Below are 21,423 nucleotides of genomic sequence, written 5' to 3'. Positions count from 1 at the left end.
TCTTGTCCCTGACATCCTTAGACAGCTCCTTGCTCTTGGCCATTTTGTAGAGGTTAGAGTCTGACTGATTCACTGAGTCTGTGGACAGGTTTCTTTCATACAGGTGACCATTGCCGACAGCTGTCTGTCATGCAGGTAACGAGTTGATTTGGAGCATCTACCTGGTCTGTAGGGGCCAGATCTCTTACTGGTTGGTGGGAGATCAAATACTTATTTCCCTCTGCAGAATGCAAATAAATTCATATACTTTCCACAATGTGATTTTCCGGATTTAATTTGTGATGTGCTATCTCTCACTGTTACCAATAACCTACCCTTCAATTATGGGCTGCTCATGTCTTTGTCAGTGGGCAAACTTACAAAATCAGCAAGGGATCAAATACTTATTTCCACCACTGTACCTCTGATGTTAAAACTCATAATCACTGCTTCATGCAGATGATCCCTTTAGTTACCTCCATGACCTCTGGTGCCACTTGTCATATTTTTGCAATCCCTTCAGTTTTTGCAAATAGGGATCCCTTATTCTTATCCTTTAATTCTTCTGGCATGGATGAACTAATTTAAGAATGCATGTATATAAATTAACTTTTTTACAATTTTAGGAATCTATTCAATCAGCATTTGAAGCTGCCAACATATATGCAGATACTTTTGAAAGATTTCGTCTGTTTTTCAAAGAAAACGAAAGTCTTGATATAGAGGCACTGAAGGAGCAGGATCATGGTAAGTAATATTTTAACCAGACATTGTTACTTCAGATGATAATGTATATAATGTGATAAGTTAGTATACTATTTTTGCACACCTACATTTATTTTTTTACTTTAATTATTTTTTAATATATTTGTTTTGTTTACATAGTCAACACAACTATAAAAAATAGTTCAAACAGATATGTTGGGGGAAGAGATGTTAACTTATAGCATGCTGGTGCCTGAAGCGAGAACTGGTGCTATCTGTTTGACATTCTTGTGGCCATCTGGCCCTGACTTCAGCGGGAGCCTTTTAAGACCTATAAGATCATGAAGCTATTGTGAGTGGGAGGAGTTGTTGACATAGAGGGGCATTTTCGAAAGGGACTTCCAAGTTTTGATGAGGATGTCCTTGCAAAACGTCCCCATCCAGGGGCAAGGAAACCCATATTTTCGAAACAAGCTGGACGCCCATCTTTCGTTTCGATAATACGGTCAGGGACACCCAAATCCTGAAATTTGGTTGTCTTTAGAGATGGTCGTCCCTAGACTTGGTCATTTCTGATTTTCGGCGATAATCGAAACCAAGGATGTTCATCTCAGAAACGAACAAATGCAAGCCATTTGGTCATGGGAGGAGCCAGCATTTCTAGTGCACTGGTACCCCTGACATGCTAGGACACCGACTGGGTACCCTAGGGGGCACTTCAGTGGACTTCATAAATTGCTCCCAGGTACATAGCTCCCTTACCTTGTGTGCTGAACCCCCAAATCTCCCCTAAAACCCCCTACCCACAACTGTACACCACTACCATAGCCCTTACGGGTGAAGGGGGGCACCTAGATGTGGGTACAGTGGGTTTGTGGTAGGTTTTGGAGGGCTCGCTGTTTCCTGCAGAAACGTAACAGGTGGGGGGGGGGGGGGGGGATGCGCCTGGGTCCGCCTGCCTGAAGTGCACTGCACCCACTAAAACTGCTCCAGGGACCTGCATACTGCTGTGATGGAGCTGAGTATGACATCTGAGGCTGGCATAGAGGTTGGCAATCAATATTTTTAAAGATATTTTTTGAGGGTGGGAGGGGGTTAGTGTCCACTGGGGGAGTAAGGGGAGGTCATCCCCGATTCCCTCCGGTGGTCATCTGGTCATTTCGGGCACCTTTTTGTGCCTTGGTCGTAAGAAAAACACAACCAGGTAAAGTCGTCCAAGTGTTTGTCAGGGACGTCCTTGTTTCTTTCGATTATGGGTCGAGGACGTCCTAGTGTTAGGCACGCCCAAGTCCCGTCTTTGCTACGTCTCCGATATGCCTCCTTGAACTTTGGCCGTCCCTGTGATGGAAAGCAGTTGGGGATGTCCAAAATCGGCTTTCGATTATATCGATTTGGACGACCCTGTGAGAAGGACGCCCAACTTCCGATTTATGTCAAAAGATGGGCGTCTTTCGCTTTCGAAAATGAGCCCAGTAGTGTGCTGGTCCCTGAAAGCATGGCTGGCCATAGCACTTTTGGGGCCCTGTGCAGACAAGTTTGGTAGGCCCCACCCCCTCATGGTCCAGCATCTGCTCTACACTTTGAACCCCTACCCCTACCCCCACCCCTTCCCACCCCACATTATACCTTAAGTGTTTATCCCCGAGTTTATAGTTTGTTGGTGGTGGCAACAATTCACCTGTGCGGTGTCCTTCCCCTTCTGACATAACTATCTGTGCCCACAGGGGTGAGACTCCACAGAGGAAAGGTTCAAGGACTGGCTCCCAGCAGTGCAGGTGAATTGCTTCTTCTACTGGTGAGCTGTAGACTCAGGGAGTGACACCATTTAAGGTATAACATGGTGTGAGGGAGAGGTTCACAGAGAGTAACAGATGCCAGACCATGGGCAGGAGGGGGTTAAAGAGAGGGGTAAGATGCCGGACTCGGCATGCCCTAGCCGCTGGAAGCACCTTGGAACACTGAAGAGCACCTAAGAAGATGACTTGAGAGTTTTTTAATTTGTTGGAATTAAATATGGGGAAGCAGAAAGCTAGAGCTAAGACAGCTGTTCCAACTGTGCCCAGCACTATAGACAAGTACTTAGTCCTTTGACAACATCTGGCACTAAGGGAGCATGGGTACTCCCTCCAGTTGTGGTGTCTTTGTTCCTTTGAGTGCATGCTTCTTTTCCCTCCCTGGTCTGTCAGGAGACTCGCAAGTAGTTACCTCTTCTCCCTTAGGCATTGGCAGTCTGGGAACTGTGACTCCTTCTCCAGTACTGACATTCTAGTTTTCCTAAAGTGTTATTCTTTGGAAGGATCTTAGCTCCCAGTGTCTGAAGGGAAGCAACAGGATATTACTTTGAAAGATTTATGATTAGGTATTGCTACAATGATGACCAGGGGTGGTGCTGGTAACCTCAACATATTTAGGGCCTGGCATTCAAACCATCACACTTGTTGCAGCCCATGAGCCATTCACAGCTCACTGCATATGGGTAGTAGGGGGAGAGAGATTGCTAGAATGGAGGTTCCTTGTCATCTATACCAGACCAGTCCAGAGTAATGGGTTGTGTCCATCCACCAGCGGAAGGAGAGTAAGTAGTTCTAAGTAATTTGCACCTTAAGGGTATTGTGCAGCCTGCAGTGTTCAGTGTTTTCTCTGTCTCCTAGTGGATGGATCATGCAGCTCCTCTTGGTGCCTGCTGGCCGCTCCTTTCCCAGCTCGTTTGGGTGACAGTTGAGCTAGGCCTATGCTGGTATCTTGATTTTGGCTTCGCCAAGATGACACTTAGTGATGCTGGGTCCCTCATCTGCCAGCTAGGTTGACACCTGGTGAGGCTGGGTCCTTCCCCTACTCTCAGTTGCCTGTGGCCTCTGTGGCTTGGCTCAATTTAGAAGTGGCATGGACTACAATTTCCCTTGTTTCTCTGAGGATAAGCAGGCTGCTTGTTCTCACGACTGGGGTGACGTCCGCGGCAGCCCCCACCAACCGGAAAAAAGCTTCGCGGGACGGTCGGCACGCAGGGCACGCCCACCGCGCATGCGAGGCCGTCTTCCCGCCCGTGCGCGACCGCTCCCGCCAGTTCCTTTTTTTCCGCGCCTGGAGAGAGTCGTGCCTGTGCCGCTCTCTCTTTTTCAGCCCCGGAAAACCGTCGCGTTTACGCGAACTTCTTCTTTTATTTCTTCTTTTATTTAGTTGCCGCGCGCTCCACTTTTCTTTTCGAAAAAAAAAAAAAAAGAAGGAGCACGCGCTCCCATTTTCCCTCGCTTCCAGCGGGGACGTTGCGTTGCGGCCTAGTGGCCGCACGGTCGTTTTCTTTTTCGAGGTGTGATTTCCGCCACCATCGACGACTTTAATTTCGCCGACGCGATTTTTCCGTCGATGTCCTCGAAGGTCCCGAGTGGATTTAAGAAGTGTGGTCGGTGCGGCCGGCCCATCTCGCAGACCGACACCCACGCTTGGTGCCTCCAGTGCCTCGGGCCGGAGCACAATTTCAAGTCGTGTCCCCTGTGTCTCGGTCTCCGGAAACGGACTCAGGTTGCGAGGCAAGTTCAACGGGACCGTATTTTTGGAACTTGCGCCGGCCCCTCGACGTCGACCTCGACGGCATCGGTATCGACGCCCGGCCCTTCGGTACCGGTATCGATGCCCGAGACATCGGCACCGATGGCATCGACCCCAGGAGAACAGGTCCCGTCGGCCCGCCGGTCCGCCGGTGAGGGTAGAGGTGAAAGGCCGCGTGGGCAGTCGGCCCCGGTCACTCCCTCAGCCCATGGCCCACGGGACCGAACCCTGTCTGACCCGGTCCCTCGAGACCGAGGGGGATCGTCATCCTCCTCCTCCATGCCTCCCGGCACCGGTGACGGGCATCGGAAGAAGGATAAGAAGCGCCGTCACCGGTCGCCCTCGATGCATATCGGAGAGGAGTCGACGCCGAAGCGTCTCCATCGAGAGGAGAGATCCCCGTCGGTGATAGAGGTGCCGACGCAACAGGGTCCCGGCACCTCGGTGTCGTCTCCTGGCTCCCATCAGATTCTGGCACCGACACCCCTACCGGCCCCACCGCCTTTCCCGGCAGCGGGCCTGGACGAGTGCCTCAGAGCCATCCTTCCGGGGATCCTGGAAGGGCTGATGCGCCAGGCTGTGCCGGCGCCGGGGGTGCTTGCGCCCTCGGCGCCGATGACTGTGGCGCCGGCGAGCTCTAGCCCGGCGCCGGGGCAGTCGACACCGCCGCCGCTTGCGGTGCCGGTCTCGACTGCCACGCAGGTGGAGTCCCCGTCGACGTCGATGGAGGGAGCTCCGTCCCCGCCGACGCGGGAGCCCACCGCTCGACGACACCGAGACCTTGGTGCCTCGACGTTGAGCCGGGCCCGGTTCAGGACTCAGCTACATGAGCTTATGTCCGATACCGAGGATGAGGACTCGTGGGGGGAAGAGGAGGACCCTAGATATTTCTCCTCAGAGGAGTCTACGGGCCTTCCCTCGGACCCCACGCCTTCACCGGAGAGGAAGCTCTCGCCTCCTGAGAGTCTCTCCTTTGCCTCCTTTGTGCGGGATATGTCTATCAGCATTCCCTTTCCCGTGGTCTCTGTGGAAGAGCCGAGGGCCGAGATGCTCGAGGTCCTCGACTATCCATCACCACCTAGAGAGTCCTCCACGGTACCGCTGCACAATGTCCTCAAGGAGACACTGCTTCGGAACTGGGTGCGACCATTAACTAACCCCACCATTCCAAGAAAGCAGAGTCCCAGTACAGGATCCACTCTGACCCAGAGTTAATGCGGCCCCAATTGCCCCATGACTCGGCGGTCGTGGATTCTGCTCTCAAGAGGGCACGGAGTTCGAGGGATACCGCCTCGGCGCCCCCGGGGCGGGAGTCTCGCACTCTGGACTCGTTTGGGAGGAAGGCCTACCAATCCTCCATGCTCGTGACCCGCATCCAGTCATACCTGCTCTATATGAGCATCCACATGCGGACCAATGTGCAACAGCTGGCGGACCTGGTCGATAAGCTCCCGCCGGAGCAGTCCAGGCCTTATCAGGAGGTGGTCAGGCAGCTGAAGGCGTGCAGAAAGTTCCTGTCCAGGGGTATTTATGACACCTGTGACGTGGCATCTCGTGCTGCGGCCCAAGGTATAGTGATGCGCAGGCTCTCATGGCTGCGTGCCTCTGACCTGGACAACCGCACCCAGCAGAGACTGGCCGACGTCCCTTGCCGGGGGGATAACATTTTTGGTGAGAAGGTCGAGCAGATGGTGGACCAACTGCATCAGCGGGAAACCGCTCTCGACAAGCTCTCCCACCGGGCGCCTTCAGCATCCACCTCCACAGGTGGACGTTTTTCCCGGGCCCGGCAGGCTGCACCTTACTCTTTTGCGAAGCGTAGGTACAACCAGCCGGCCCGAAGGCCTCGCCAGGCACAGGGACAGCCCCAGCGCGCTCGTTCTCGTCAACAGCGTGCGCCTAAGCAGCCCCCTGCGCCTCCACAGCAAAAGCCGGGGACGGGCTTTTGACTGGATCCACGGGAACATAGCCGCCCTACAAGTGTCTGTACCGGACGATCTGCCGGTCGGAGGGAGGTTAAAATTTTTTCAGCAAAGGTGGCCTCTCATAACCTCCGACCAGTGGGTTCTCCAAATAGTGCGGTGCGGATACGCCCTGAATTTGGCCTCCCTGCCTCCAAATTGTCCTCCGGGAGCTCAGTCTTTCAGCTCCCATCACAAGCAGGTACTTGCAGAGGAACTCTCCGCCCTTCTCAGCGCCAATGCGGTCGAGCCCGTACCACCCGGGCAGGAAGGGCAGGGATTCTATTCCAGGTACTTCCTTGTGGAAAAGAAAACAGGGGGGATGCGTCCCATCCTAGACCTGAGAGGCCTGAACAAATTCCTGGTCAAAGAAAAGTTCAGGATGCTTTCCTTGGGCACCCTTCTGCCAATGATTCAGAAAGACGATTGGCTATGTTCCCTGGATTTAAAGGACGCATATACTCACATACCGATACTGCCAGCTCACAGACAGTATCTCAGATTCCGCCTGGGCGCACGGCACTTTCAGTATTGTGTGCTGCCCTTTGGGCTCGCCTCTGCCCCACGAGTGTTTACCAAGTGCCTCGTGGTGGTAGCGGCCTACCTACGCAAGCTGGGAGTGCACGTGTTCCCATATCTCGACGATTGGCTGGTCAAGAACACCTCGGAGGCAGGAGCCCTCCGGTCCATGCAGTGCACTATTCAACTTCTGGAGTTGCTGGGGTTTGTGATAAATTACCCAAAGTCCCATCTCCAGCCATCCCAGTCTCTGGAATTCATAGGAGCGCTGCTGAATACCCAGACGGCTCAGGCCTACCTTCCCGAAGCGAGGGCCACCAATCTCCTGGCCCTGGCTTCGCAGACCAGAGCGTCTCAGCAGGTCACAGCTCGGCAGATGTTGAGACTTCTGGGTCATATGGCCTCCACAGTTCATGTGACTCCCATGGCTCGTCTTCACATGAGATCTGCTCAATGGACCCTAGCTTCCCAGTGGTTTCAAGCCACCGGGGATCTAGAAGATGTCATCTGCCTCTCCACCAGTTGCCGCACTTCACTGCTCTGGTGGACCATCCGGACCAATTTGACCCTGGGACATCCATTCCAAATTCCGCAGCCCACGAAAGTGCTGACGACGGATGCATCTCGCCTGGGGTGGGGAGCTCATGTCGATGGGCTTCACACCCAGGGTCTGTGGTCCCTCCAGGAAAAGGATCTGCAGATCAACCTCCTGGAGCTCCGAGCGATCTGGAACGCACTGAAGGCTTTCAGAGATCGGCTGTCCTACCAAATTATCCAAATTCGGACAGACAATCAGGTTGCGATGTATTACGTCAACAAGCAGGGGGCACCGGATCTCGCCCCCTGTGTCAGGAAGCCGTCGGGCTGTGGCGTTGGGCGTGCCGGTTCGGCATGCTTCTCCAAGCCACGTACCTGGCAGGCGTAAACAACAGTCTGGCCGACAGACTGAGCAGAGTCATGCAACCGCACGAGTGGTCGCTCCATTCCAGAGTGGTACACAAGATCTTCCGAGAGTGGGGCACCCCCTCGGTGGATCTTTTCGCCTCTCAGACCAACCACAAGCTGCCTCTGTTCTGTTCCAGACTTCAGACACACGGCAGGCTAGCGTCAGATGCCTTTCTCCTTCATTGGGGGACCGGCCTCCTGTATGCTTATCCTCCCATACCTTTGGTGGGGAAGACCTTACTGAAGCTCAAGCAAGACCGCGGCACCATGATTCTGATAGCGCCCTTTTGGCCCCGTCAGATCTGGTTCCCTCTTCTTCTGGAGTTGTCCTCAGAAGAACCGTGGAGATTGGAGTGTTTTCCGACTCTCATTTCGCAGAACGACGGAGCGTTGCTGCACCCCAACCTTCAATCCCTGGCTCTCACGGCCTGGATGTTGAGGGCGTAGACTTCGCTGCGTTGGGTCTGTCTGAGGGTGTCTCCCGGGTCTTGCTTGCCTCTAGGAAGGATTCCACTAAAAAGAGTTACTTTTTCAAGTGGAGGAGGTTTGTCGTTTGGTGTGAGAGCAAGGCCCTAGAACCTCGTTCTTGCCCTGCACAGAACCTGCTTGAATACCTTCTGCACTTATCGGAGTCTGGCCTCAAGACCAACTCAGTAAGGAATCACCTTAGTGCGATTAGTGCTTACCATTATCGTGTGGAAGGTAAAGCCATCTCTGGAGAGCCTTTAGTCGTTCGATTCATGAGAGGTTTGCTTTTGTCAAAGCCCCCTATCAAGCCTCCTACTGTGTCATGGGATCTCAACGTCGTCCTCACCCAGCTGATGAAACCTCCTTTTGAGCCACTGAATACCTGCCATCTGAAGTACTTGACCTGGAAGGTCATTTTCTTGGTGGCAGTTACTTCCGCTCGTAGGGTCAGTGAGCTTCAAGCCCTAGTAGCTCATGCTCCATATACCAAATTTCATCACAACAGAGTAGTGCTCCGCACCCACCCAAAGTTCCTGCCGAAGGTGGTGTCGGAGTTCCATCTTAACCAGTCAATTGTCTTGCCAACATTCTTCCCCAGGCCGCATACCCGCCCTGCTGAACGTCAGTTGCACACATTGGACTGCAAGAGAGCATTGGCCTTCTACTTGGAGCGGACACAGCCCAACAGACAGTCCGCCCAATTGTTTATTTCTTTCGACCCTAACAGGCTAGGGGTCGCTGTCGGGAAACGCACCATCTCCAATTAGCTAGCAGATTGCATTTCCTTCACTTATGCCCAGACTGGGCTGGCTCTTGAGGGTCATGTCACGGCTCATAGTGTTAGAGCCATGGCAGCGTCGGTGGCCCACTTGAAGTCAGCCACTATTGAAGAGATTTGCAAGGCTGCGACGTGGTCATCTGTCCACACATTCACATCACATTACTGCCTCCAGCAGGATACCCGACGCGACAGTCGGTTCGGGCAGTCGGTGCTGCAGAATCTGTTTGGGGTGTAAATCCAACTCCACCCTCCAGGACCCGAATTTATTCTGGTCAGGCTGCACTCTCAGTTAGTTGTTCTTCGTAGGTCAATTTTCTGTTGTACCCTCGCCGTTGCGAGGTTCAATTGACCTGGGTTCTTGTTTTGAGTGAGCCTGAGAGCTAGGGATACCCCAGTCGTGAGAACAAGCAGCCTGCTTGTCCTCGGAGAAAGTGAATGATACATACCTGTAGCAGGTGTTCTCCGAGGACAGCAGGCTGATTGTTCTCACCTACCCTCCCTCCTCCCCTTTGGAGTTGTGTGTTTCATCTTTTGCTAGTCATTCAACTGGCGGGAGCGGTCGCGCACGGGCGGGAAGACGACCGCGCATGCGCGGTGGGCGTGCCCTGCGTGCCGACCGTCCCGCGAAGCTTTTTTCCGGTTGGTGGGGGCTGCCGCGGACGTCACCCCAGTCGTGAGAACAATCAGCCTGCTGTCCTCGGAGAACACCTGCTACAGGTATGTATCATTCACTATCTGGACGACTGGTGTGTGAACCAGGTATGGTTTATGTAATCCTGCCCTGTAGGTAAGCTGTTTTTATTTTTTTCTGGGTATATTCTTCTACAAAAAAAAATTGAGGAAGAATAGTTTTCGTTTTATTGTACTGTTGGTTCCCCTTGGTTTCGACTGCAGACCGTGGGACAGTGTAGTCCGCGAGCTTTTCTCAGAGGTGGTCTTAGTTTTTGGCGGGCTATTCTGCTTGCTGTTCTGGGAGACCGTTTTGACAGTTTAGCTGTCTTCTTCAGGCTTCGGCCAGCCAGGAGGGGTGGATATTGTTCCTGGGACATTTAGTTTAATTCTATTTTAGAATCGTAGAAACATGACGGCAGGTAAGGGCCGTATGGCCCATCTAGTCTGCCTATCCTCAGTAGTCTCTAACTCCTTTTCCCAAGAGATCCCATGTGTCTGTCCTATGCCTTCTTAAACTCTGACACAGTCTTCGTCTCCATGACCTCCACCGGGAGGCCATTCCACACATCCACCTCCCTTTCCATGAAAGAGTATTTCCTCAAATTCATCCTAAGCCTATTTCCTCTTAACTTCATCTTATGCCCTCTCATTCCAGAGGTTTCCTTCATTTGAATAAAGCTCACCTCCTGTACATTAACGCCACTGAGGTATTTAAATGTCTCTATCATATCCCCTCTCTCCCGCCTCTCTTCCAGCATATGCATGTTGAGGTTCATGAGCCTGTCCCCATATGTTTTATGACCGAGACCACTGACCAATTTTGTAGCCACCCTCTGGACCAACTCCATCTTGTTTATATCTTTCCGTAAGTGCGGTCTCCAGAATTGCACACAGTATTCTAAGTGGGGCCTCACCAGAGACTTGTACAAGGGCACTATCACCTTTTTTTCTCCTGCTGGTCGTCCCTCTCCTTATGCATCTGAGCATCCTTCCGGCTTTGAGTGTCACATTTTCTACCTGTTTGGCCACCTTAAAGTCATCAGCATAGGCGCCCGGTATAAGAGGCTTGGAGAGGCTAAGCCTCCCCAGCCGGGCGAGAGGTGCAGTGAGTGTCCCTTTCCCTCCCTTTCCGTTAATTACTATCTGCCCCGCGCCATCTTTAATTTACCTCCGCTCCGTCCCCAGCGTTGGCCGCATCATTTCAAAGCCCGCCCTGCTGCCCGTCTCTATTCTCCCCTCGCTCCCTTCGCGACGTGATTCGTTCTGCAGACAGAGTCCCGCCCTCGAGGAAATGATGTGAGAAGGCGGGACTCTGTCTGCGGCACGAATCACGTCGTGAAGGGAGCGAGGGGAGAATAGAGACGGGCAGCAGGGCGGGTTTTGAAATGATGTGGCCGAGTTGACGCTGGGGACGGAGCGGAGGTAAATTAAAGATGGCGCGGAGCAGATAGTAAGCAAGGGGAGGGAAAGGGGAGACCCAGGGCGCCGCTGGCCCAGATGGATGGAGGCAGGGGAGAGGAGAATCCGGCTGGGTATGGATGGAGGGGGGCAGGGGACAGAAGGGAATTGCTGGATGTGCATGGAGGGCAGGGGAGAGGAGGGTTGCTGGAATGGGTGGGTGGATAGAGGGGATGGCAGGGGAGAGAGGAGGGTTGCTGGACATGGGTGGGTGGATAGAGGGGATGGCAGGGGAGAGGAGGGTTGCTGGAATGGGTGGATAGAGGGGATGGCAGGGGAGAGAGGAGGGTTGCTGGAATGGGTGGATAGAGGGGATGGCAGGGAGAGAGGAGGGTTGCTGGACATGGGTGGGTGGCTAGAGGGGAGAGCAGGGTTGCTGGACATGGGTGGGTGGCTAGAGCGGAGAGCAGGGTTGCTGGACATGGGTGGATGGAGGGCAGGGGAGAGAACAGGGTTGCTGGACATGGATGGAGGGGAGGGCAGGGGAGAGAGGAGGGTTGCTGGAATGGGTGGATAGAGGGGATGGCAGGGGACAGAGGAGGGTTGCTGGACATGGGTGGAGGGGAGGTCAGGGGAGAGAAGATTTGCTGGACATGGGTGGGTGGCTAGAGGGGAGAGGAGGGTTGCTGGACATGGGTGGATGGAGGGGAGGCAGGGGAGAGAGAGGAGGATTGCTGGACATGGGTGGCTAGAGGGGAGAAGAGGGTTGGTGGACTTGGATGGATGGAGGACGGGGGAGAGAGGAGGGTTGCTGGACATGGATGGAGGGAAGGGAAGACAGGAAGGAGATGCACATGAATGAAGGGGAGAAATTCTGGACATGCATGGAGAGGAGGGAAGACAGAGGAAGGAGATGCACATGGATGCAGGGGAAGGGAGAGAGAAAAAATGCTGGGCATGGATGGAGGGGAGGGAAGAGAGAGGAAGGAGATAAGATGAGGGAAAAGGGAGAAAACCTGCACATCGATGGAGAAAATAGGCAGAAGCTGGATCCACTGGACAGTCAAGTCTGCAGAGGACCCAGCTTTTACTTACGGATGTAAGGCAAGAAATGAAGAAGAAAGGCGGAAAGTAAAGAAATAAATGGAAAGGAAGCCCTGGAAACGGAGTTAAGAGGACAGATAGCAACAGAATCGGATACTTGGCCAGCCTGATCAGAAAAACAGTCACCAGACAACAAAGGTAGAAAATATCATTTTATTTTCATTATAGTGTTTGGAATATGTCCACTTTGAGAATCAGGTGCTCAACATTAAAAGTTTATATTTTTTACTTATTTATGGCATTTTATCCCACATTAAACATGAATTAGGGTGTTTTGTGGCTCTACATGAGAATTGTGATATTATGATCCCTTGTTTCATATTGTTGACGGTCTGCATTTTCCGTATGGGTGGTATATTGGTGTATTAGGTTCTGCCCAGTGTAATATTTATGGTACAGTAAGGTTCTGAGTGTGTTTTTGCACAAAGTTGTGCATAGTGTTTTGCAGTTGAGCGATTGTGGTTAGTATATGCTTTGAGCAACCACTTTATTCTTTGACATATGATACATAGCTAATATCTAAATTTAATAAAAGGTATTAATTGTGACTTTTATTTTTATTTATTTATTTTTTCTGTGTGTTATCAGACAATTATGGATTTAAGCTCCACCCATGGCCCCACCCCTAACCCCGCCCCCTTTAGCCTCCCCAAACAGTTGGGCCACCGACCGCCTATGGTCATCAGACACAATCACCTTCAAGTCCCGCTCTTCTTTCTTACACAGAAGTGTTTCACCCCCTATACTGTACCTGTGGCGTAGGAAGGGTGGGGCGGTCCGCCCCGGGTGCATGCCGCTGGGGGGGTGTCGGCTCGCTGGCTCCCTGCTCTTTCTGCCCCGGAACAGGTTACTTCCTGTTCCGGGGCAGAGAAAGCAAGGAAGCAGCAGAGCCGACGCAGCTCCCAGTGACGTGCACTGGGGGCGGATCGGCCCTCCCGCCTGCCCTCTGCTGCAAGGTAAGGGTGCGTTTCGGGGGGGGGGGGGGTGCGCTCTGGAGGGGGGGGTGCCGTGCCCTACACCCGGGGGGGGGGGTGCGCAGCGGCGACCCGCCCCGGGTGTCAGGCACCCTCGCTACGACACTGTACTGTACCGTTCCCTCGGGATTTTGTGAACCAAGTGCATGACCCTGCATTTCTTAGCATTAAATCTTAATTGCCAATCTTCAGATCATTCTTAAGCTTTACCAGATCCTTCCTCATGCTATCCACACCCTCCGGGGTGTCCACCCTATTACAGAGTTTGGTGTCATCCACAAAGAGACAAGACAAACCTTACCAGACAGCCCTTCTTTAATATCGCTCACAAAAATGTTAAAAAGAGCTGGCCCAAGGACAAACCCCTGCGGTACAACACTTGTAACATCCTTTTCCTCAGAGCAAACTCCATTTACCACTGCCTTCTGTCTCCTTCCTTTTTAACTAGTTTTTAACCTGGTCAGTCACTTTAGGTCCCATAATGAGGGCACTCAATTTATTTATCAGTCGCCTGTGTGGAATCATGTCAAAGGTTTTGCTAAAATCTAAGTACACCACATCTAGGACCCCTCCCACATCCAACTGTTTGGTCATCCAGTCAAAGAAGTCAATTAGATTCATTTGAAAAGATCTACCATAGTGAAACCATGGAGGGGGAGAGGAAAAATGCTGGACGCAGATGGAAAGACGAAGGAGATGCATACTGACGAGATGAGGGAAAGGGAAAAGAGGAGAAAAACTGCACATGAATGAATAAAATAGGCAAAAGTTGGATCCACTCTATACCTCCTCCAGTCAAGTCCTTGGAGGACCCAGCTTTTACCTATGGATGCAGGGCAAGAAATGAAGAAGAAAGGAGGAAAGCAAAGAAATAAATGGAAAGGAAGCCCTGGAAATGGAGTTAAGAGAACAGCAGCAGAATCAGAGACTGGGACCAAAATGATCAGAAACACAAAGAGTGGCATAATCACGTTCAAACTTTGTACCCTAGTCCACAAGATCATCCATGGAGAAGCCCCAGCCTACATGTCAGACCTAATAGAACTACCACCCAGGAATGCAATAAAATCTTCTCGCACATTCCTCAATCTTCATCCTCCCAATTGTAAAGGTCTGAAATACAAATTGTTGCATGCATCTACCTTTTCCTATATGAGTGCACAGCTATGGAACGCACTACCACGCAACTTGAAAACGGTCCATGAACTGGCCAATTTCCGCAAACTACTGAAAACTTATCTCTTCGACAAGATTTATCACTTAGATCAACACATGTAACTGTACAATCTCTAATATATATAGGAATGTCTTATAACGTCTTTTGCTGTAATACAACCATGTACTTCACCACCATGTATCCCTAACCCTCCATAAACCAAATGTATATTCTTTTCTATTTCCAATATCCACGACGAATTGTAAGCAACATTGAGCCTGCAAAGAGGTGGGATAATGTGGGATACAAATGCAATAAATAAATAAATAAAATAATAAAGCAGTATTTAACTCCTTATTCATACATGCTATATCACATAACAAATCGTTTTTTTGCTTGTGGAGTGGTAACAAACGAATCCTAATCAATATACATTTATACAAAAGTCAACCAGGTCATCAAACTTTTTAAGTCCACCACATGGGCTATACGTCCTTAGATGAGTCTCTGATCCCAATCTTGCTCCAATGTATAACCCCCTTGCTCATTCTTTGATAACAAAACCATGATGTAGATGTTTTCAATCAATGGAGGGTACTCCCCCCAAAGTATACATATAAAGCTCAGCTTCCCGCAATGGCAGGATACTGAATACTCATCTCCATGTTCCTTCATTCAACATATACCACCAATTGTTCCTACAAGCAACGGAACGAGTAATTCCTTATGTTCTCCTCCTCAGCAAAACCAGTTAAATATTCCTCTGCTTCTCTATGTGGAACCACATTTCGGAGTCTTCTTCAGGAGAAGCAACCCATATCGTTATTACTTAATCCTCCAAAAACAGAAGCAAACGGGGCACCCAAGTTTTCCTGAGGGCGTCCTTGCAGGACGTCACTGCGAAGGGGTGAGTAAACCCGTAATATCGAAACAAGATAGGCGTCCATCTTTTGTTTCGATAATACGGTCAGGGATGCCCAAATCTCAACATTTAGGTCGACCTTAGAGATGGTCGTCCCCAGTTTTCGGCGATAATGGAAACCGAGGACGCCCATCTCAAAAACGACCAAATCTAAGTCATTTGGTTGTGGGAGGAGCCAGAATTCATAGTGAACTGGTCCCCCTGACATGCCAGGACACCAACCGGGCACCCTAGGGGGCACTGCAGTGGACTAACTGATGCACTAACTGAATGGAAAAAGGCATGCAGTGGTCACTAACCACCTCCCACCCTGAAAAAACAACTTTAACAACTTTCATCTTTTTTTTTTTAGAGTATGGGTGAAGGACCTCCTTCACTATGCTTCTGTCCCTGTGACAGCAGTTGAACGTCCTTCGCTATTTATTTATTTAGATTTTGCTCACACCTTTTTCAGTAGTAGCTGAAGGTGAGTTACATTCAGGTACACTGAATATAACTCACCTTCGCATCTCAAGAAAGATATAGTGGAATTGGAAAAGGAGCAGCGAAGGGCGACTAAAATGATAGCGGGGATGGGACGACTTCCCTATGAAGAAAGACTAAGGAGGCTAGGGCTTTTCAGCTTGGAGAAGAGATGGCTGAGGGGGAGACATGATAGAGGTATATAAAATAATGAGTGGAGTGGAACAGGTGGATGTGAAGCGTCTGTTCACGCTTTCCAAAAATACTAGGACTAGGGGGCATGCGATGAAACTACAGTGTAGTAAATTTAAAACAAATCGGAGAAAATTTTTCTTCACCCAACGTGTAATTAAACTCTGGAATTCGTTGCCGGAGAACGTGGTGAAGGCGGTTAGCTTGGCAGAGTTTAAAAGGGGGTTAGACGGTTTCCTAAAGGACAAGTCCATAAACCGCTACTATATGGACTTGGGAAAAATCCACAATTCCAGGAATAACATGTATAGAATGTTTGTACGTTTGGGAAGCTTGCCAAGGTGCCCTTGGCCTGGATTGGCCGCTGTCATGGACAGGATGCTGGGCTCGATGGACCCTTGGTCTTTTCTCAGTGTGGCATTACTTATGTACATTTCTATTGCTCCATCCATGCAACGGCAGTCCTTCGATATGCCTTTGTCCCTGTGACGGCAGTTGAAGTCCAAAATGTGGATGTTTGTGAGAAGGATGTTCATGCCTACTATGCCTCTGACACCCCCTTTATTTATTTGGATTGTGGATCACAACTGTAGCAACAGTGGGATTTGAACCAGCCACCTCTGGATTGCAAGACCTGTGCTTTAACCACTAGGCCACACCTCCACGCCACTCCCTTTTGCTTCCCTCCACTCCACTCCCTTGCAATTTGGCCATCCCTGGAGGGGGGGGCAGTTGAGGACGTCCAAAATGTTTGAAATGACGTCCACGCCTTCGATATGCCTCTGCTGACAAACACATACCTCCCCCCCAGGGACCTGCAGACCCCCCATCCCCTTAAAGGGATGGCCAGATTTCAAGGGTGTGGAGTAGCATGGAGGAGTGGCCTAGTGGGTAGAGCACTGGTTTTGCAATCAAGAGGTGGCCAGTTCAAATCACAATGCTGCTACTTGTGATTTAAAATCCAAATAAATAAAGGGGGTGTCAGTGGCATAGATGTCCTTCTCACAGAAACATCCAGGCATGGATGTCCTTCTCACAAATATCCATACTTTGTTTTTTTATTATTATTATTTATTTATTTCAAAATAATTAACAAGAATAACTTGTTAGTGTAATAAAGCCAGGAAATATTGAACAATCATAATTTCAATAAAAAAACAGAAAATTAACAATTTACGAGGAAACAAATTTCACTTTCTCAGACCACTAAGTTAGAGGGGGGGGGGGGGGGGGGGGTGAAATGAATAGAGAAGTTTACAATAAGGAAATTATTGTTTAAACAAATAGAAAAATCGCTGCATACTCCCAGAATTAACATTACAGATGTTATTTAAGTTGCTTCATATCCAGAAATGACTTTAATTTTTACTATGCATTTACATGGATATGCAAGAAAAAAAGAATCTCCTATTTCTAATGTCCTTTTCCTCATTGCAAGAAAAACTTTCCTTTTTTGCTGGGTTTGTTTCATCACATCAGAGTAAATCCAAATCTTTTCCCCTCCAAAGAGGGTATTAAAATTCTTGAAGTAATGTCTCATAATAGCAATTAAGTCCTGTCAAATACCAAAGAGACAATAAGATTTGGTCTTTCTGTGGAATTGTTCAAAGCTTGTTCTAATAAAGCAGAGATATTATCCAATTCGACATTTGTTCTTCTTGCTGAATCAGTTTTTTTCCCTTCTTTCTCCATAGGATTTACAATGTAGTTTATTTTATTTATAGAAGGAATAGCTTCAAGAGGAAACTTTAAATTTTCATTTAAATATCTTTTAAACAAATCCAATGGGGAATTTCCTGGGAGTTTTAGAAAATTCAAAAGACGCAGATTTAACCTTCTGTTATAATTTTCAATTTGCTCAATCTTGCGACGAGTCTCATTACTATCTTTAACAACCATATTTTTAAATTCTTGAAGAGATTCTACATCTTTCTGTATCTTCATTACCTTAATTGTAAATTCTTGCTTTACTAGTTCTACCGTTTGTTTTACTTCCTCAAATTTCTCATTTAAGACGCGGACTTCACCTGATGTTTTTAACAGAGTTTCATTCATTTTATTCAACATCAACCTGATCAAATCTAGATTTACCTCCGGAGCTTTTTCTGAGACAGCAGTCTCTGACCTCAGCGTCGTTCGTGGTAGCTCTAGTCCCTCTCTTTACGCCTCTCCTACCACACTTCCGGTGATGAACTGGGTTGTCCCTGGAACCGCTATCACCGCTGGGCACGGGGGGAGCAACTGCGATGGTGGAGCAAGGGAAATGTCTTCTACCTGTGGAGATTCCGCTTCTCTGGCTTGCTCCACTGCGGGATCGGCTTCCCTCAATACTTGGGAGGTTGATGCAAAGAATCGCTCCAAACTCTGTTGGGTAGGTTTCGAGGTGGCGGAGGGCGAGGGGGCCCTTCTCATGACCCCTTTCCTTTTAGTGTGAGGCATTTTAAAGGAAAAATCTTTTGCTACGCAACTTTTTTTTTTTGTTACATTTGTACCCCGTGCTTTCCCACTCATGGCAGGCTCAATGCGGCTTACATATACAGGTACTTATTTATACCTGGGGCAATGGAGGGTTAAGTGACTTGCCCAGAGTCACAAGGAGCTGCCTGTGCCTGAATGGGAAATCAAACTCAGTTCCCCAGGACCAGAGTCCACCACCCTAACCACTAGGCCACTCCTCCACTTAGCAGGAGTGATGCTCACACCGTCTGTATGCAGCGGCCATCTTGACATGCCCCCCCCCCCCCCCGATCCCCACAAATAACCACATTTTGGACGTCTTCAACTGCCGTTGCAGGGACAGAGCATAAAAATATCCAGTGTACCTGAATGTAACTCACCTTGATCTACTACTGAAAAAAAATCTAAATAAATAAATAGCAAAGGACGTCCTCAACTGCCATCACAGGGACGGAGGCATAGCGAAGGAGGTCCTTCACCCATACTCTAAAAACTTTTGTCTTTTTTTTTTTTTTTTAAAGTTGTTTTTTTTCGGGATGGGAGATGGTTAGTGACCACTGGGGGAGTCAGGGGAGGTCATCCCCGATTCCCTTCGGTGGTCATCTGGTCATTTAGGGCACATTTTTGTGGCTTGGTCGTAAAAAAAGGACCAAGTAAAGTCGGCCAAGTGTTCGTCAGGGACGCCCTTCTTTTTTCCATTATCGCTTGAGGACGCCCATCTGTTAGGCACGCCCAAGTTCCACCTTTGCTACCTCCGACACGCCCCCGGGATATTTGGTCGCCCCCAGGACGGGAAGCAGTTGGGGACGCCCAAAATCAACTTTCGATTATGCCGATTTGGGGGACCCTGAGAGAAGGACGCCCATCTCCCGATTTGTGTCGAAAGATGGGCGCCCTTCTCTTTCGAAAATAAGCCTGATAGTCACCAGACCACAAAGGTAGAAAAAAATCATTTTATTTTCATTTTAGTGTTTGGAAGATGTCCAATTTGAGAATTTATATCTGCTGTCTTATTTTGCACTGGGTATGCTAGAGCTGTAACAGCTTATAGAAATTATTTATAATGAAAAAAAAATCACAAGTTATTTTTTTCTCCTATACTGGTATAGTATTTTCAATGATACTGCTTATATGTGCCACGGATGGTATAAGGGGTGTGGCTACCATAAAGGCAGAGCCATAGATTGTGATCCCCCGCCCATAATGAGTACCGGTACCTCTTTTCCTACAAAAAAAGCACTGATAAAATCTTATATACTGCTACTTCTCACAAATTCAAATCGTGGTGGTTTACAATAAAACAAGATCCATCAATCTAATCTAATCTAATACAGGATTTATTTGCCACACAAATTCCAGCAAAAGATTCTAGGTGGCTTACAGATATAAGAAGCCCAAACAAAAAACTATTGGGGAATTACAACTAGCAGTGTAAATAATTAAAAATGCAAAAGAACAATAATACCTTAGCATTATCAAATTAAAACAATTAGATAAGAATTAAAATTTATTAATAAAATCTTTCAATATTTTCCAAAAGTGCATGTAATTTGGCTCTGTTCTAATAACCAGTGGAAGTTCATTCCAGATCTTAATTGCCTGAAAAGAAAACAAGGAATTAAGGAGCCCTTTAACTAAGGTACGTAGATGCCTACGCGCATACAATATGCGTCAATTTGCAACTACTGCTTCCTACCGCAAGCCCCGGGCGGTATTTCTATTTTTTACGCACATCTGATACGCGCGGCAGAAAATATTTTTTGTTTTCTACCACGTGGCGCTAACCGGGCGGTAATTGGCAGTGTTGCGTGAGACCTTACTGCTAAGTCAGTGGGTGGTGGTAAGGTCTCAGTTCCAAAATGGATGCACGCCAATTTTCTTTTGCCACATGTCCATTTTCGGCCCTAAAAACGGCCTTTTTTGCAAGTTCTCTAAAAAATGGGATCTGCATGCGTCCAATACACGTGCCTACAACAGCACAGGCCATTTTTCGCACACCTTAGTAAAAGGACCCCTAAGCTGACATTTAAAACATAAACCTTATATAAGAAGATGCCTCAGTAAAAATCAATCCTGCAGCCAGAGCAAATAACTATAAAGAGAGTGATAAACCAATTGAATTACAAGTTGAGATGTACTACCAAATATCAGCACAACACAATACAATACAAACAAACAAACATACTTTAATGTACTGAATGTGCTGAGGAGTAGCCTAATGGTTAGTGCAGTGGTCTGAAAATCTGGGAAATTGGGTTTGATTTCCACTGAGGCTCCTTGTGACCCTGGGCAAGTCACTTAATCCTACATTGCACAAGGTACAAAAAATTAGATTGAGAGTCCACTAGGTACAGAGTTAGTAACTGCATATAATAAATGTAAACCACTTTGGTTGAACCATAGAAAGGTGGTATATCAAATCCATGATCCTTTGTGTTTAAATATTTTTATTGATAAATGACAACATAAATTTAGATACAATTCTCAACATAAATTACAGAACCAAATGTCATTTAAGAAGCTAACACCATTGTATAAATTACAATTATAGAAATGTGTTTTTTCCATTTTCTCCCCCCCCCCCCCCCTCCGTGTTATACATTGTGTTCCAACATGTTATAATAAAATGGCAATCTAGCTAACAAAATAGAACTATTCCAACAAATAACCTATGCTATATCGGAACCGCCAGTCCCTCCATTCCCCATGTATTCCAATCCCACCTGATTGTGCCCCTATCTCCCCAACTTCCAAGAGTCCTCTACAGGCAACAGCTCAACAGGTAACATAAGCTGAAACATATATAATCATTTAGACTCTGTGAACAGAGGGGCCAATATTTTGGTGTAACATGCATAATATATCAATAGAGAAGCCTCACCATCTTGCCAGAATCCAGCCCAAACCAAAGACTTTGGCTCTTATAGCCTCCAGTCTGTCCCCCAGATCACAAAGCGAGGGTGGCCAAATCATGTTGGCTAGTAAAGCCAGAAACCATTCGCTCTATCCCCAATATCGGAGGCATACCCCGTCATCAAATAAACTAAGAAACACAGAGCCAAATTCCCCGTAAATCCAACATTCCTCTCCCCACTCCCTGTCCTAATCCCCCCACCCTCTTCTAAACAAGTACAACGTTGTAACTCATCCTTCCTTGTCATCAAGCAGATGAAGCCATTACG

General features: G+C 48.6%; 1 protein-coding gene across 1 annotated transcript in view; it reads left to right on the top strand.

Moving 5' to 3' along the window:
• Positions 1-21,423, top strand: part of DNAH6 (dynein axonemal heavy chain 6) — a 2,906,060-nt gene that overhangs the window by 400,072 nt on the left and 2,484,565 nt on the right. Inside the window, exon 14 of the mRNA XM_030192089.1 lies at positions 606-726. Coding sequence (XP_030047949.1) covers positions 606-726 — 121 coding nt within the window. The remainder of the gene's footprint in view (positions 1-605; positions 727-21,423) is intronic.

Source organism: Microcaecilia unicolor, chromosome 2 (assembly GCF_901765095.1).
Source record: "Microcaecilia unicolor chromosome 2, aMicUni1.1, whole genome shotgun sequence".
Classification (NCBI taxonomy): Eukaryota; Metazoa; Chordata; class Amphibia; order Gymnophiona; family Siphonopidae; genus Microcaecilia; species Microcaecilia unicolor.
This window is presented reverse-complemented; position numbering and strand designations above follow the sequence as displayed.